Source organism: Leopardus geoffroyi, chromosome A3, assembly GCF_018350155.1.
Source record: "Leopardus geoffroyi isolate Oge1 chromosome A3, O.geoffroyi_Oge1_pat1.0, whole genome shotgun sequence".
NCBI lineage: Eukaryota > Metazoa > Chordata > Mammalia > Carnivora > Felidae > Leopardus > Leopardus geoffroyi.
The window spans coordinates 45,112,309-45,130,673 of NC_059336.1; the positions used below are offsets into that span (position 1 = coordinate 45,112,309).

The window sequence follows — 18,365 nt, forward strand, 5'->3', positions numbered from 1 at the left end:
AGACCTAACCCTTAATCTAGGATTTCCCAAACTTATTGGAGCAGGGGACACTTTTTCACAGCACGTTTTACTGTTCCTTAAGCCAATACAGAGCTCAACCAGTTTGGGAAAACAGATTACAGTTTAACTGAAATCTGACTAAAACGTTCTTGGTAAAGAGCCCTTGTTCAGAAATACACTATAAATTATTTCCCAACTAGTGTTTTCAAAAGCAGGTAGCAAAAATGGCCACTGTTAAGAAGCTAAGGGTGTTTAGATGTTAAATTGAAGCACATTCAATTCTACAAGGACAGAAGGAAGGGATTTAGGAAAGTGGCTTGGAATGAACACTTAACACTCACTATGTACCAGGTATATTCCTTTTCTAATTTAATCTTCAAAATGAGTGGCAGAAGCTCATTTTATGAGTAAAGAAACTAAAAATAAAGGTTCAGTTATTTATCACTAAGTGGCAGAGCTGGGAATGGAACTCAAGTCTGTGTAACTCTGAAGACAGGAAAAAGTTACAGGTTTCAGATGAGTGCATGAAATATATTTATGAAGACAAGCATGAAAAAACCATACCTTACAAGTTACTGTAGAACATAACTTGAAAACTAGAAAAAGACTTTCAAAAGTCTGCAGGTCCATCTAAAATAGATGCTAAGCATTACCTCAATTAGATTTCCTAATGCATGATGTAGACAAATGTTTGGACTGATAAATCCAGCAGTTACAAAAATTACTTGCAACCCCTAAGCCAAGAGCATTTTAAAAATTATTCAAAAAGTAGCTATCAAAGATTCCAATCAATTCATTACTGGTGAAATATACAAAAACTTACAGGAGTCACAACAGTTCCAAACTATAAATTTATAAAAATAGTAACACACTTCTCAATATGAACAAGAACATCAGGATTCACTCTCATCAATGTCCTTATCTGGGTCTTGCTCAGCAGCCTCCTTTTCCTGTTGCTGTTTCTTCCAAAGTTTGGCCATGGCCAGGAGCTTGAGGTTGGGTTGGTTGGCAGCATCTTCAGGAAAGATGTAATCATAGTACTCTTCCCAGCCTGCATCAGACTACAGACAAAAAGTAAAACAATGAAAAGATAAGCCAACACATGGCTGAAATACTCAACTGCAGTTACTTTAAAGTGGAGCTGGGGCGCCTGGGTGGCGCAGTCGGTTAAGCGTCCGACTTCAGCCAGGTCACGATCTTGCGGTCCGTGAGTTCGAGCCCCGCGTCGGGCTCTGGGCTGATGGCTCAGAGCCTGGAGCCTGTTTCCGATTCTGTGTCTCCCTCTCTCTCTGCCCCTCCCCCGTTCATGCTCTGTCTCTCTCTGTCCCAAAAATAAATAAACGTTGAAAAAAAAAATTTTTTTAAAAATAAAAAAAAAATAAAGTGGAGAATTTTCACTGCCAAACCCAGAGTTCAAATTCATCTCATGTTCATCTTATGAAACAACATCAAAGCCCATCACAGCAAGAACAAGGGCTGGGCCTGCAAGATCGGGAGTGAACGAGTAGCTGTGGGGTTGGTGTTGCTGCAAGGGGAGCTCGTGGAGAGCTAAAAACCAGTGGAAGAAGATCCTAAAAATCAAAGCACAGCTCCTCTGTAGTCAATCAAGAAGATACTCTGTGTCTCCTCCTCCATCTTTCAGTCTTCTAAGATTTTAAATTTTTAAAGACTTACTTCATGTTTACCTGGTAGTGAGAGCTATAAATCTGTGCACTATTCCGACTCCCTGTCCTTACTGCCCATCTCCAGTCAGTCACTGATTTGGCTTCCTAAAGGTCACTGTAGTTCCAGCCTGTACCATCACTTGCTTACAACAGCCTCCTGACAGATTTCCTCTAATTCAAGCTCCTCGAGTATGCCTGCGGGAGATGCCAACTACTGGGGCATGTCATTTTGTGCAGAAGCGTCTGCCTACAGCTTACAAAGCCTCTGGACTGGGTCCGACTTAGAAGTTGAATTTCATTTCCCTCCACTCTGACCTCCTGCTTAATGTTCCAGAAATACCACACTACATGCAGTTCCTGGAATCAACCACCTCCAAGAGGCCTTTGCCAACTGTCTCCTATTCTCTAGCCTTGGGTGGACCATACACCCTGCTCTCTGCTTCTATGGTAGCCAGACTGCAACTGTCTTCTACTCCAGGCTGTCTCTTCCCATGCTCACATTGTAAATGGCACAAAAAAGTACAAATTCCAAGTCAGATGCATTTTCGCTCATCTGACATGAGATGACCAGCTCCGAGGGCTCAGTTCTTACCCCATCATCAGCCTGGACCTTTCTTCTTTTCTTGACTTTCTCTGGCATGAGTTTGTCTACTCTCTCCTTATCTGATACCGTTCCAAATTCATCTTCAAAGCTTCGCCATGATTCCAGCAACATAAGTCTCTCTTCCTTTTCTTCGCAGTTTCTCATGGTTTTGTTAGCCTCTTCATAAATTTGTCTGCATTTAGCCAAACTTCCTTCTTTCCCTGAAGACAGCTCAAACTGGGCAAAGCTGATCCATACCTTATGAAAAATTATTATAGAACCAAATTAATAATCATGTCACCCAGAAAACATTCAGGTAGTAACAATAACATGAATCTCTAGTTAATGATATCTGAACATACTAATAGTATTCCAAAGAACACACTGATTATATGTTTCAATAATGCTGAAGCAGTCTGCTTCTATATCCAAGTAAGTTTGAAAGAGTCTTAAAATCCTGAAAAGAGCTGAACTTTTTATTAAATCCTGTGATACTGAAGTTATTCCCATGCAGTATAAATACTGACTTGGTATAAGCTTTATATTGCAAAGTCCTCTGAGACTCACAGGCACCTTCTGAAATCAAGGAAATCATTAAAAACAAAACCAAAACAGAACACTTAAAACACAGAAATAAAATATCTCCTTCAGGACTGCTGATTTAAGCAAAATCAAAGATCATCGACAGAGTGCAGGATACCTTGACATGCTGTGTTCGCTGAAGCAATCGTCGGTAAAGATTTCGTGTTCTCTCAGTTTCTTCCTGCTCAATTTCAAAGTCAATATATGATTTCCAAAGCACCTAATAAAGAGAACTTAGTCAGTCTTGACATTTAAAGAGCAACATGGCCCTAGCCAAAGCTGAGCTTAACTGCCACTCCAACCTAGGACATCCAGAAACCCAGGATTTCTATGAACAATTAAAGACTAGGCAGCATGTGGACACAATAAAAATACTGGCATTTACAAGCTGGCCAAAATTTGGCTACAATTCTACATTATGAGATAAAAGGCTTTGGATTCATTTGTGAATTCTCTTTCAGAGTTTTTCAAATGCTGGACTTACCACAAAAAGCTCAGAGACTTGCCAAGTCTCCCAGACATTGCCAAGATCCTGTCACATACAATTGACGTTGCTAGGGACATGCCTAGGCCAGGATATACTGTTCTTACCTCCACTGTAAATTCCTTCATATGTCTGAATTCACTTCAACAACTATTCAGTAAGCAGCAGCCCACCTGCTAGGTACGGCCTGTCAGGGAACAAGGATGTGGTCACATGTGGCCTGGATGCCTGGGAGCTGAGGCCAACCGATGGAACCAATAACACATAAGGCCCTGACCTAGTACGGCTGGTGGAGCCCAAGCCATAAATTGCAGAGTCACATTAGGGCAAGACTAATAAAAGGGCTGGGTGATTTCAGTGGCTCCTGGGAGATTCAAAGGGTGCTAGCTGTGGTTTGGCGCCACCTTGTGGCTCAAGTTTAAATACGGAAGGGATGATTTCAGGTCCTGTGGCAGGCCAGGACAGTGGCAGTAGTAATTCCAGGAATACCCTGCTTTACATACAGCTTCTTTTGCTGGCCCGATCTGGGCAAAACTGTGCTAGGAGAATCTGGGGATGTGCAGTCTCAACTTCCAGTTCTCCAGATGGGGCTGCCTGCTGCCTGTTTCCATCCCTTTAGTTAGCTTTCTGTTTGAGGAAAGGAGGCAGAGAGCCAGTCACAAACCCTATTATATCCCAACTCATCCTGGTGTCACAATGGGGTTCTGGGCCCTGGTATCCTACTTGAGGGTCCTCTCACCCCCATCCTTCTTCTGCTATCTCCCACACAGAAAGAACTAATCTGAGCAGACAAGACACAAGTAAATTTACCTTTATAATGTGAAATGCACACACATTTAGATGGTTATCTAAAGCAATGCTGGAGAAGTATCTAAAACAAGATTATATTCAACTTGAGATCCTCACCTCCGGCATGTCTAAGCGTGGCTGACTGATGGCTAACTCATAGATTGCCCGGGCTCTCTCAATATCACCAAGGATAGTCTCTAACTCTGCAAATTTAATCCAAGAGGTACAATTTTCAGGTCCAAATTCCAAGAACTTCTCATAAAGCTTCCGGCATCTGTCAAATTCTCGAAGCTGCAGCTCCAATTCTATGTAACCTTTAAATAACTTGTTCTTTGGGCATTTGCCTATGGAAGTTCCCTGGAAAACAAAATGACCAAATCACTGGGATATGTGGGTTCAATCTGTGCACAGACATCACCAACCTATCCCAACAACTGCTCTCTGTTGCGGAAGAACATGACAAGCCACTCTTTCCCTCTGTGGTATCACAATGTCCACACTGGTTCTTGACAGAAGGCCAATGGAAACCCTCTACTTCCCCCACCAGTCAAGAGGGCCTATGCCCATTGGGGCCTGTTCAGCAAGAGAGTGTTTCAGAACTGTCTGCACAAGTACTCTGGATTTTACTTAGTATCTCAGGAGCATGTAGGGAATATGGACGTCAAATGGATAAAACGTCCCATAAGTGAAATGGTAATCATAGAATGAAATCTGCCTTGCTGCCCACAGCCAGGGCAAGAGTGGCTAGTAGAAGGATAACTGCATTTATACACAGTATTTAATCCTATCAAGACACTTCAGAATAACTGTTAAGAGGAAGGTGCATGTAACACTCCTGAATTTTGCACATCAGTCTGTTAAAGAGCTGATTTAAGACCTAATGTGAACTAAGATCAGATCTTTCCAGTCTGAGTAAAGATCTGGTAACTGGGAGCTACAGATAAAGCTTCCAATATTAATTTACATTTTCACCCAATCCTTCTTCAAAGGCCATGCATTTTCTGACATGTCTCAGGCTATACAGGCAGAACAATTCTGTGGCATTCTTAGTAGGAACTGTCCAACTTGTAGGCACTGAGATTTAATTTTCTTCTCATAGAAGTCAGTGATGCATCTCGATCCTTTCTTTACTCACCAAAGCTCTTCTGGCAAATGGTAAATTTTTCTGTCTTATTTCAAATTGTGCGTATAGTAACCACATCTTGGCAAATGTGAACTAGAAAACAAAAGCACAAAACACCTAAGAGAGTCATTTCGATGACACTGAAGTATGTCAAAAATTTAATAAAAGGCCACATGCGATTAGATTTCCCTACATATTCAGAACGAAGACAGACGTGTTTTCTTGTTTTTAAGCAAATAGGATGTTTATTTCATAAAAGTTACAAACAGGAATCCAGGTACCTCTATTCTAGAAGGTAGCTTGGCCAACATCTCTACTTGTTTCTCATGCTGGGAAGAGGGCAGAGATAACGTCTCAACCATTTCCAAAACATGCACCAGGTGTTCACCCAGGCATGCATATGTCCACTCGGATGCCAACAAACACCTGTTTGTTGTTTCCTGCACGTGCTGTGTGCTCTCTGGATGTGCATCTTCCTCCATCCTCCTATGAATTTCTACATTATCTGTATTATTCATCACTTAACACAGGCTGTCCTCTCAACTAGACTGTAGGTGTTTTCTGAGGCAAGGAGCATACCCGGTTCTCACTTGAGCCTAGCACAGCAAACTATTCAAACAGTAAGTATCACTCGTGAGAAACAGAAGTAGGATTTCGACAGTTTGGAATAGAACACTTATAGCAAACATACCTTTTTATGAGGGATTAATTCCAAAGAAGCTTGATATACCTGTCTCGTCCTCTCGGGATCCTGTATTAGGATAAGAAATTTTCACAAAATATTGAAGTCTGTTACTAATACTTTCTACTGATACCAGTAAAAATGTATACCCCCAACACTGAATATGTTTTTGCAAGTTGCTATTTTCAAACTCTGATTTAATCATTTATGATCAAAAGTGAACTACCTTTAGCCATCAAACTTTGGTTAAAGAATCACCAACAATATAGCCATCAAACTCTGAGAGCTCTGTAGAAAGGCTTTTCGCCTGATAGCACAAAGAAACAAAGATGTTTTATAGTCTCCACAGTAGAAAGCTAACCTTTCCCAATTTTTTTTTTTTAATTTTTTTTTTTTTCAACGTTTATTTATTTTTGGGACAGAGAGAGACAGAGCATGAACGGGGGAGGGGCAGAGAGAGAGGGAGACACAGAATCGGAAACAGGCTCCAGGCTCTGAGCCATCAGCCCAGAGCCTGACGCGGGGCTCGAACTCACGGATCGCGAGATCGTGACCTGGCTGAAGTCGGACGCTTAACCGACTGCACCACCCAGGCACCCCTAACCTTTCCCAATTAATTTACACAACTGATTTCTGAAAATCCCACTTGATCTTTACTAAAAACAAAGATGTGCAATCTAGCTGTGATCCCTACTGATGAGACAATACAGGGTATGATATGAAATTAAGCTAAGGACTGGTTCATTGTTCCCTTTCAAGTCCAAGTACTAATCTTCTTGTGCCTCAGGTTTAAAACACAAAATACGACAGAACAACAACAACAAAACCTTACCTGTGCCCACAACAGGTATACAGAGTTTAAAAGGTTACAGAGAGAATACGTAACTGTATGGCTGAGAACCTAAAACTAAATTCCTGTTTCTGGGACTGTACATATCAGTTACCACCCACGGTGGCTGAGCTGTGGCCAAGCTGTACGCGCAGGGCTGAGACAGCCATCAACAGCTGATGTGGGATTCCGTTTTTTACCTTTGCCTCCAATTCCTCATAGAGCGCATAGTTGACCCACAGATAGATGTAGCGCTTCCAGTGCCGCTTCTCTTGAATGGGTGGCACATTGGCAATGGCTCTTTCATACACTTCTCGAACAGTTTCTGCTTCGGCATCACTTTCCACCAAGCGCAAGTAGTCAAACCACGCATCATAATTGTGTGGATTAGCCTAGAAAGATGCCAAGTTTAATGAACAAAAATCAAACCAAGAGCTACACTTGCTGGACTCCATGAGGGTAAAAGAAGACACTAGATTGCCTTCTTATATTTTAGCAACTGTTTTTCTAGATTCCTCACCCTATCTCATTAAAACAAACAAACAAACAAAAATGACTGAGATTTTATAAATAGAAAAGAAAAAGGAATATAGAGGAAAGATTATTAGCCAGGTGTCTCAGAGCAAGGTTGCTTTCATATACAAACACCAGCCCCAAGATAAGTACTCAATAATTAGATGCCTATTATAAATGTTTTTGTTTACACATGTGACTGCATATCATTATGTCTAGATTTAAAATTACAGGGGAATTAAAGTTTATTTATTTATTTTGAGAGAGAGTGAGCATGAGTGAGGGACGGGCAGAGAGAGGAGAGACAGAATCCCAAGCAGGCTCTGAGCTCTCAGTGAGGAGCCCGAGGAGGGCTCGATCCCATGAATTGTGAGATCATGACCTGAGCTGAAACCTGGAGTTGGACGCTTAACTGACTGAGCCACCCAGGAGTCCCAAAATTACAGTGGAATTATAACCATGGTCACAATTGTGACACCTGCTCTTTTCAGTTAATAGTTATTTATCTTGAACATATCTTGCTGACCTCATTTAACACCAGATTCAGCCTTTTGTTTGGCCATATCCTAATTAATTTGACTAAGCAAAATATTTTAGATATACAGCAGACCAGTAAAGGAAAATGCTACGATCTTGAATTCAAATCAAAACAGTACATTACATGTGAAGAGATGAGAATGGAACTTTATCTATCTACATTTTTTGTTCAAGCAGTTAAGCTAAAAGGGAGTGTACAAAAACTCAAATCTTTGAGTTTGGCTAAATCTCTGAGTCTTCCTTCTTCAGAAATGAGTTCAAATGGATTCCCAATTTTAATGTTTATTTAATTTGAGTGAGAGAGAGAGAGAGAGAGAGAAAGAGGGAGAGAGAGAGGGAGGGAAGGAGAGAGAGAGGGAGAAAGGGAGTCAGAGTGTGAGCAGGCGAGGGGCAGAGAGAAGGAGACACAGAATCCAAAGCAGGCTCCAGGCTCCAAGCTGTCAGCACAGAGCCTGACACAGGGCTCGAGCAAACCCACGAACTATGAGATCATGACCTGAGCTTAAGTCAGATGCTTAACCAACTGAGCCACCCAGACTCCCCAAATGGATTCTCAATTTCTGCTCAGGTTCTACAGTGCACAACCAGCAATCAACATGTGAGTGGCAGAGCAAACCTGAGTTGTGCTTGCTGGCCTTTTCCATCAGTCCTCCTTATTCCTATTGAAACAGCTGCCAATTACTGGGGACACATCACCAAGGGCATGATTTCTGGAAGCTCTCCTTGCTAGCCCTCGCTTTACTGTAGCTGCTATAGTTACCCACATAGTTCAGCGTCCACGCCAGCACTCACCTTCACCTCTTCCTCATACTGGAATCTTCGTTTGCTCACAATGATGTCTTCAATACCCCGCCTATCACCAAATTTCTTCTCGAAGATGGTATAATTTTTAAAGAGTTCTTGGGCCTCCTGCTTTGAAATCCTATCCAGGGCATACTTGTAGATGACCCGTACCCTTTCAAACTAAAAGCAGACAGGATGATTATTTCTACAACACAGTATCCTCATTTTACTCACAACGTGGAAAGTAATTATGACAGAATACATTACTTGGTAGATTCTGAGGTCTCAAAGTGTCCAAAATAAAGACTTTTCTTCTCCCTCTTGTTGAGAGCATTCATTTCAGTCAGGACAGACTGGCACTCTCCTTTGAGCTCCATATTTAATACTGTCTACCTAAGGTTGTCGGTCGGATGTCAGCGTGCATCTCAGAATAAACAGGTCCAAAACTGACCTGTTTCTCACACCAAACCTGGATACCTCTGTCTTCCCAGTCCTGGTAAGCAACACCTACGGTCATGCACTTGCTCAAGCCCCAAACCTCCTGGGTCCTCCTTGATTCTTCTCCTTTCCTCATTCCCCACATTCACTACTTCAACGAGCCCTGCCACATCTGCCTCTGCAACAGAGCCCTTCGCTTCCTCCCTACATCCAAGCCATCTGCGTTTCTTCCCTGGACCACTTCAAAAGCCTCCTCACTTCCCCTTCTGCCACCTTCTTCCCAATATGATCTCCACAAATAAACTAGAGACTTTCCTTCAAATATAAATCCTGTCCTACCACTCTTCTGCTTAACACCCATCACACTTCCCACTGGCCCTGGGACAGGATCTGAAGTCCTTATCACAATAAGTGTAAGACCCTGCATTTGGACCTCAGTGCATCTCGCTCAATTGTAGTATTTAAGTTACTTTAAAGGATTATTTCCATATATAAGAATAGAACTGACTTATTTGTGGGGCAATCTTTGTTTTCATTCCAACTTCTGTTCTCTAAGCACTCTGGGCTTTTGTTTTCCAGGTTTATTATCTGTAGAGCCCTTTAGTGTGGAGACCAAATGACGAATTCTCAGTTTACACATAATATTCTTATCATAGATACAAAAGCTTAATTTTCAAGCAAAGCACAACACAAATTAGGACAGTTTAATACGATTTATAATCGCTTGGCTCCCAATCTGCAGCTAAGCCACAAACATATACTGTTTTCTTTTAGAGATTTGAAAGCATTTTTTCCAAGGGTAAGATGGATGTGAACTCAGCGTGCACAATAAGTCATCTTTCCTAGGCTGTTATGCAATGTAATTGAGTTCTTCAAGTGTACTTACTTCTTTCTGATTTTCTTCAAATTTGGCAAAGGCAACATAAAGGTGTTCATCCATATGTTCATCTCCAAAGAATTCAACGGCTCTCTCGTACACTTTCCGTGCGTGGGCAAAATAACCATGTTTTTCTTCAAAGCGGGCATACTTGATCCAATTCTTAACATCAGGGTGCACGAGAACAAGTTCAGGGGACTTAAGGAAATACCACGCAAGACAATGAGGCTTAAAAAAAAAAAAACCCACTAAACTCAAATCCCCAACAATGCTAACTACAATGATAGGGCTGATAAAACATGGGCAAAGGCAAAGAAACACTAATCTGTAACCTCTAGGAGTGGGCCGTGTCTTGTTCACCCGACTTCCTCCAGTGCTGATTCAGTACTTCAGTAATAGGTACAAGTGAGTGTGGAGAAGTGAAAAACCTGAAGCCTGTTTATCAATGCCATCCTGAGTAAGTCATTAAATTGTCCAAGACTCAAGCATTATCATCTGTAAATAGAGAAAAAGACCACCAACCAACCTCACTAGATGACTGTTGGCCTTAAAGGAGGAAAGGAGTATAAAGCTCTTAGCAGATTTGGACCAAAAGAATGTGCTCAATGAATGGCACCTACTGTATTATATGCTCAGTAATGTTAATGTTTGAATTAATGATTAAGAAAAAAAAAGCAAAAAACAAAACTGCTAACTAGAGTCAGAAGAGAAAGGTTTTGCTTTATTTTTTAACTGAAATGTAGTTGACATTAAAAAAGTTTTGAATTACCATTTTATTTCTTAATAGGATGTATCTATTTTTCTTCTACCTTGCTTGAGGAAATCGTGACTTCCAAAGTAGTAACACCTTCAAATATGACAATGATGTTAAGAGCAAAGGCTCAGAAGCTGCGGCTGGGCTCTGAGCCCACCTCTACCACCACCTGCGAGACCTTGACCTCGCTGCTTAGCCACTTCCGCCTGGATTTTCCATCCTGCACACTCAAGTAGATCCTGTGCTCAGGGCTGTCCTGAGGACTGAATGGTGATATTTGTAAAGTGCTTCCAGCAAGGCCTGGCACATAACAAGTGTCATAAAAGCTTCCGTTAAACTGATGATATTAAAATGTGCACAGGTAATGGAAACCTTAAAATTACATATTAAAGTTGATTTTTGTTTATCCTGGTATTTAGGTTCATCGAAGTCACTCTTACCACTTAATTTGCAAATACCAAATCACTGTTCCTAAGCAAAATATGTACACGGGCGCACATGCATGCACGTACCCACACACAAACCAGGCACATGCACACACGCTACCCCCCACCCTATACAGATTATAATCTTAACCTGAAACACAGCTAATCTTGGCAGATTCTATTTCATTTTCATTCCTGTTTCAGAGAAAACAAGGTTCAGAAGTGTTAACTGACTCATCTGAGGCTGCCCCACTAACAAATGCCAGAGAAGGGACTCGAACCCATCCAGCTGGCCCCGGAGCAGAGCTTCTTGCAATACACTCTGTTTCCCTCTGGTCTCCAACCTTTGGCGGGGCCTCTGGTAGTGCTGCTAATGACCAACACCCTAGAAAAACCTAGGAAAAAAACCCTGGAGAAACAGGACTGGCTACAGGAGCCAGAGCCTTGGTGTGTCACTTTCCACAAGGAACCACAGCATTAACGCCAAAATATAAACAAACCCAAAGTTTCACTGGAAAAAAGTTCAATTACCCAGACTACGAACTTTTATTCTGACTGTCCTGTGTCTCTAGAAAATATATATGTAGCTTACGAAGCTGGCTGAACTTGCATCTTTCATTCCCGGCCCACGTTAATGACCGTCCATGTGCCCACACCATGACCACATTAACAACTGTCCCTGTGTCCAGACCGTGACTGCACCTCCATGGGACGAGTGGCACCCAGGACAGTAACAGCGCCACTCGGACTGGCTGGAAGGATATATCGCTCGTAAATGGTGCGGGCCCGATCCACCTCTTTGTATCGTAGCTCAAAGTTGATGTAGGAGTGCCAGGCTTGCTCCTCAGGCTGCCACTCCATCCAGCGCTCAAACACCTGCCGGGCGCCAGCAATGTTTCCCAACATCTCTTCCATGTACGTGTACTTGTACCTTTAATAAAACCATCCAAAAATATGGGTCGTCGTCAAAATGACTTAGGGAAAGAAAATAATATCCAGCATTTGTAGTTTTAACTTTGTTAAATATGAAGAAGACTTAGGCCTTTATGTTCCCCAACAGCTAAATCAAACATGGTTTCTTATGAAAATACAGATCTGAAAAGGATGAACCATAGAAAAAAAGGTAATTTTTTCTTAAAAAATTGCTTAGCTCAACAAGATATTTCTTACATATAAAAGATTACAACCTAAATTTTAGTTTTGATTACACAAGCTTTATACATTGTGATTATGACTACATACTACATACTACAGACATGAAAAAGCACTTACAGAATGTTTAAAGAAAAAGTAGGACGTAAACAATATATACAATTACAACTACAGAAATAAAATAAATGCACAGAAAGGCAGAACTTTTCTAGCTTACAAAAAACTGCTTCAGTAGATGAGAAACCTACCAGAACTGGTTGACTCGAGGCAGAGTTGTTATGGCCCGGTCCCAGATATTTCGGGCATGGTTGACCTGACGATTCTTCATTTCCATTTCTGCATATTTCAGCCAGAGTGTAATATTTCGGTAGTCTACATCTAAAGCACGTTCGTATATGGATCGAGCCCTTAAGAAGCCAGATTTGGAGAATGTCAAAGTAGCACACACAACATATGTGGCAACTATTTCAAACCACCTGCGGTGCCCTGCTATTTTATCAGGTGTCCACCATGAGCCAGGTTTTGGGCTTATAAAAGTGAAAAGACAGGTTTTCAGGAAGCTACAGACTCTTAAAGAAAGACAGACATGAATGTAATTACAATGCAATATAGTAAATGTTATAATCAAGCTTTACATCAGGAAGCAAAAGAGAATAAAAATATCTAGTGCAAAAGGCTAAATAATAGGTAACTCCAGAGTTGAGAAGTTGAGGAAAGCTCCAGAAGCAAAGGTGGGCGAGGAGGGGTGCTCGTTCCAGGCAGAGAGAAGAGCCTAGTGTAGGGCAAAGAGACACTGTGTCCTCAGGAGTGGTGAGTACACAGGCACAGCGGGGGCAGTGGGTGTGCCATGCCGGGAGAGTGCAGAAAGGCTGGGCAATAGGAAGAGCCAGGTGGTGACTTGTATTTTGTTGGTCAGCAGTTTTTGGAGGAACGATTTTTATTTAAAAGAATCCGAATACAGAGAAAGCAGAAGAAACTGCATTTCTCTGACTGTAGAGTGTGTGCTGGTGGTGACACCCACCTACAGCATCTCCTCTGTGGTCCCCCCAGGACTCTCCTACCATAGTGCCTCTGAGGCCCCTCAAAGGACCCTAGGGTTCCACGGAACAATTTAGAAAATTACTACCAGAGGTACACTCTTTTTCACTCATGCTTTACCTTTTCCTATTTCTTTTCTGTCTCTTAACTTACATCTTTATATATGAAACTATACACTCAGTAATTTTACCTCTGAATCTCCTTTAGACTCTCTTCCCATTGTGCATATTTTATCCAGTTACTAATCACAGTTCTGTTTTTTCTTATGTTATCTTCAAAAGTCTAGAGGAAGGGAAAAAAGGGTCAAATTGAAGGGAAAAATAAGTAAAAATGACATCTTCATTTGTCCATTAATCCTGTTCTTTTTAAAAAATGTTTATTTACTTGTTTGGGAGAGAGAAAGAAGGGGGGCAGAGAGAAAATCCCAAGCAGGCTCCATGCTGTCAACACAGAGCCTGACATGGGGCTAGATCCCACAAACTGAGATCATGACGTGAGCCGAAATCAAGAGCCCGACACTTAACCAACTGAGCCACCCAGGCGACTCCATTAATTCTGTTCTAAAAAGATTTATTCATTTTGTTGTTATTTAGGAGAAATTACTTCCTGGAATCCTTGGGAAATAAGAAACTCATAATGAAGGTTATAATCTCAAGTGTTTCTTTAAAGTCTTACATGCAAACAAAGAGAAAAACTTTAGATGTACAGAATTATTAGCAAAGTTGTTGATATCTTCTCTTATTACTGATAATAACTAACTGATCCTTTAATATACTCTATACTTGTTCCTAGTATAAAAATGTTTTTGACTGTTTCACTCCTCTCAGTAACATCTCCAAATTTCATACATCACTCTTTAAACATCACTAATAAGTAAATACAACAGGGTTAGTGGTTTAAAACTACTCTCTAGAGTGAGGATTCTAGGGTAAGGAGGTCAGATCCCCAAGTCTTTTCATGGCTCTTTCCCAGGTCTTAAATCCTACTGCAGAAAGTGGTAGAGTACACAATGCGGCCTTGGTTAAATCCAGCCCCTTACAGCTGTCACATGTTTCACTTGTTAAACTACCACCTCTTTGTTTAAACTACCAAAAATTATGTCTCTGGTGAATTTAATTTCTTTATACTTTTAAAGATAATTCATGGTATATTTTATAAAGTTAAGCAAAATGCAATTATCTGGTAACCAGAAGTCACACTACTCATGGGGCTAGAAACGATAAACTATTCTTATGCTATTGCCTCTCTAACCAATGAGGAACTCTGCAAACTCTGACAATGTTATTAACAGACTGGAAGGTATCACCTTGACTGACCTTCCTTTTCCTTAGTTTGTAATCATTTAACTCTTCTTCATCTGTGATCTTCTGTTGAGGTGGAGGTGGAAGAAGCTCAAGTTCTCTTTCTTTAGCTTCTCTTAAGAGTTGTTCGGCAGTTATCTGTACCTCAGCCGGGGCTTTGTTTTTCACCTTTTAAGACAGAAGACATTTCCATTTTTAATAGATGCTCATCACACAAGGTTAGGAAAACAGACATTTTTGGGGGTGTGAACTTTTTAAGTATTATTACCAGATGCTCTCTTCGTACAACATGTTTTCATTTCTCTATGAAAGTAAACACAATGTTTTCTTTCTTATGCATGGGATCTATTACAAAGCCATAGGTAAGTCTTAAGAGAAAAGATAGCAAGAATACCAAGTGTCCCCTTTTAGATTAGTATAATAATAAACTTTGAGGCTCCTTAGGTAAAATTCTCACTAGAGGTTTTATCAAGATGTGTGCCACATCTCATCTAGTGTTACAACCTCTATTTAAAAAATTTTTCTATTAATGCCCCAGGTGAACGATAATGTCTCAAGTTGCGTTTGGTTTTTCATGGCATTTCAAATCAAAGATAATATTCAGTAACTTCCCATCATTAGACTGTAAGTTTCTTGAGGTCTTAGAGCTGCCCAACACAACAGCCATGAGCTAATGCAGTGAGTCCAAACAGAGATGGGCTGTGAGGGTAAAATATAAACTGGATTTTGAAGACTTAGCATGAAAAAAAAACCAAAACTATCGAAGTAAATTTTCCATATTGATTACATAATGAAACAGCAGTATCTTGGAGATACAGAGTTAAAGATAATACACAGTTAAATTAATGTCACCTGTTTTGACTGTTTTTTTTCATTTTTTAAAAATATTTATTTATTTTTCAGAGAGAGTGAGCGAGCGAGCAAGGGAGGAGCAGAGAGAGGGAGACACAGAATCTGAAGCAGGCTCTGAGCTGAGCTGTTAAGCACAGAGCCCAATGCGGGTCTTGAACTCATAGACCATGAGATCATGACCTGAGCTAAGTCGGATGCTTAATCAACTGAGCCACCTAGGTGCCCCTTAACTGTTTAGTGTAACTGTAGGAAAAGTTAAATTACAAACGTAGCTCACATTATATTTCTATTGGACCACTGGTGACGAATCAAATTTTATGGAATTGAATTATAAGACACATTAATTGTTTAATGCCACATGAGGAATCTCAAAATGATGCTAGCTCATATGTAATCACAGATAATGTGCTATGTGATTTATACGCATTATCTCGGGGAATTGTCTAAATGAGTATGTAAAGGACAAGCTCAAGAGAGCCATCTGGGCTGGAGAAACAGACTAGAGTGAGGGCATCTGCAAAGGCTCAGGACAAAGCCTGTCACGTATTAAGCACTAAGTATCAGCCACCCATGGAAATACCAGATAACATCAAATTTATTGTTTAATTAACTTAATGCCGCTACACAACGCATGCCCTCTCTTTCCTTCAACAATCAGCTGGGCTAACTCCTTGTCAGCCATCAAGTGTCAGCTTAAATATCACTTCCCCAGCAAAGTTTACTCTGCAGACCCCTCACACAACTATTCCATGGCATATTCCACGCTGCAGCAGAGCATTTGGCAAGGTTGCAATTTTACACTAACTCGTGCCTTATTTGAGCACTGCTCGTCGCCCGCGTTAGATCATAGCTTCCCAGCTCCTAGCGCACTAATTTCTGCCAAATGACCCCACTCCTTCCCCAACAAAAACACCTCCCAGAACGAAGGCCACGACGGCTCGGGAATGCTCAGGAGTGACAAAAGCCTGCCCCCAAACACCGGCTGACCCCTCCTCCTTCCCCTCGGCCCGCACGGGGTAGGCCTGCTCCTGGCACCACACCCTCTCCCGCCGCAGGCCCCACGGAGGTTGGAACAGCCCCTCTCCCGGGCCTCCTCCCACAAAGCCCCTCGCGGTCGCCTACCTTGGCCACTTTGGGAATCCTCTGTTTCCCGGCTGCGGTGGAGGCCGCCATGGCTGCAGCAGCAGACCTCAGGCCAACCTGGACCCCAAAAATAGGCCCGAAGGCTAGCTGGAACCCCAAACCGTTCTGACAACAAACTGGATCCCGGAACAGGAAGCGGAACTAGCTGGTATGACCTTTGACTTCCCGCACGCGTCGTGACGCAGTTGTAACTTCGTTTCTGTGGTAACCAGGCTGAGCGTCCTTCTCTGAGCGCCGCATCGCAGAGTTGCAGGTGAGATGGGTAGCACTGGCCACCCAGCGGGATCGGGATTCAGGGCGTCAGGGACGCACCCCAAATCAGTCTCCGAGACTGGGATGACTGTGCGAGGACGGGTGGGTCTGTCGAACCGTGGCGCCAGGGAAAGGGAATGGGAACAAAGCTCGGCTCAGGACGCTTGGGGGCGGAGGGAGAGAGGCCGGCCAGAAAACTACCATTCCCAGCATGCTAAGGGGGCGAGCTGCTGGGTTCCTAGGTAGCCCGGCGCCGCGTTGCCTTCTAGGCTTTGTAGTCTCTGAGGTCCAGTCCTTTTCCTTTCTGGACAGTTGTGCACCAATAAACTTTAAGGCTTGTAATAAAAAAAAACTGAAGGTATTTTAAAACCAGATAATAGAAAAAATTAAAATGAATCATCAGAGTACTGACAAATAAGCCATCCTTGTGGTCAGATAAACAGATGTTTAAATTTTCTGTGAATATGTCATAATTACGTAAATTCTCTTAGCCTCAATGTCCTTAACTATGAGACTAAAATAATAGTATATATTTTATCAGCATTAAGGACAAAATCTATGTAAAGTGCTCGGTAAATGATAGGTGGTATAATTCTTGACCTGTCTTCAAAACAGAAAAATTATATGCAAGAAAATGGTTGAGAATTAAAAAAAAAAAAAAAAAAAGACTTTATCTTTTACAGTAGTTTTAGGTTCACAGAAAAGTTAGATGAAGGTACAGAGAATCCTATTTCTCACGCCTGCCATCCCTCCTCCCCCCACTGTCTCTATTCCCCACCAGAGTGGTACATTTGTTACAGCTGATGAACCTGCACTGACACATCATTATCACCCAAAGTTCACAGTTAACATTAAGGTTCACCCTTGGTGTTGTAGATTCTATGGGATTTAATGGCCTATATTTACCATCATAGCATGGTAAAGAACAGTTTCACTATCCTAAAAATCCTTTGTGTTCCATCTATTTATCTCTCCCTCCCCCTTTGCCTCCTGCAACAACTGATTTTTTAAAAATTGTCTCCTTAGTTTTGCCTTTTCGAGAATGTCATATCATTGGAGTTGTATAGAATGTAGCCTTTCCAGATTGGTTTCTTTCACTTGGTAGTATGCATTTAGGATTACTCCATGTGATTTCATGGCGTGAAAAACTCATTGGTTAAGAAATTTTGACAGTTGCAAGTCTCCTTTGGTGTTTAGGAAAAATATTTTTAAATATGTGTGTGTGTGTGTGTATATGTGTGTGTGTATTTTATGTATCTAGAAAAATCATGTCTACCTCTATAAGAAGTGATTCTGGAAAAAAAAAAAAAAAACTAGGCTGATTTCCCAAACTGAAGTAACCAATATAAAAATATTTTCCATAGCTTTGTACTACCTACATTATTATTTAAATATTTATAAGTAATCTCACTTTTCAAATTCTAAATGAACTGAATGTGATTTTATATCACTATAATAAAGTCACCTTACAAAATAAACAAATAGCTTTTAAGACAAAAAGATGTTTCCCTTAAGTAATTTCCCTTCAATTTGTAATTATGCATAACTGATTTAACAAAGTTTA

At 41.3% G+C, this 18,365-nt stretch overlaps 2 protein-coding genes across 5 annotated transcripts in view; one reads left to right on the plus strand and one right to left on the minus strand.

Moving 5' to 3' along the window:
• Nucleotides 1–345: 345 nt before the first annotated feature.
• On the minus strand, nt 346–16,941 carry CRNKL1 (crooked neck pre-mRNA splicing factor 1). Its single transcript, XM_045445451.1, has 14 exons — nt 16,529–16,941; nt 14,570–14,722; nt 13,444–13,535; nt 12,464–12,622; nt 11,828–11,994; nt 9,894–10,072; nt 8,579–8,749; nt 6,937–7,128; nt 5,917–5,976; nt 5,238–5,318; nt 4,220–4,459; nt 2,948–3,049; nt 2,257–2,505; nt 346–1,061 (listed from the first exon to the last, which is right to left on the minus strand). Exons 1-14 carry the CDS (start codon nt 16,577–16,579, stop codon nt 894–896), a joined length of 2,064 nt encoding a protein of 687 aa, XP_045301407.1. The 5' UTR covers nt 16,580–16,941; the 3' UTR covers nt 346–893.
• CFAP61 (cilia and flagella associated protein 61) overlaps nt 16,693–18,365 on the plus strand; it is a 283,106-nt gene continuing 281,433 nt past the window's right edge. For all 4 annotated transcript variants that reach the window (XM_045445447.1, XM_045445448.1, XM_045445449.1 and 1 more), the window contains exon 1: nt 16,693–16,802. The gene's annotated coding sequence lies outside the window, so the exon portion shown is untranslated. The remainder of the gene's footprint in view (nt 16,803–18,365) is intronic.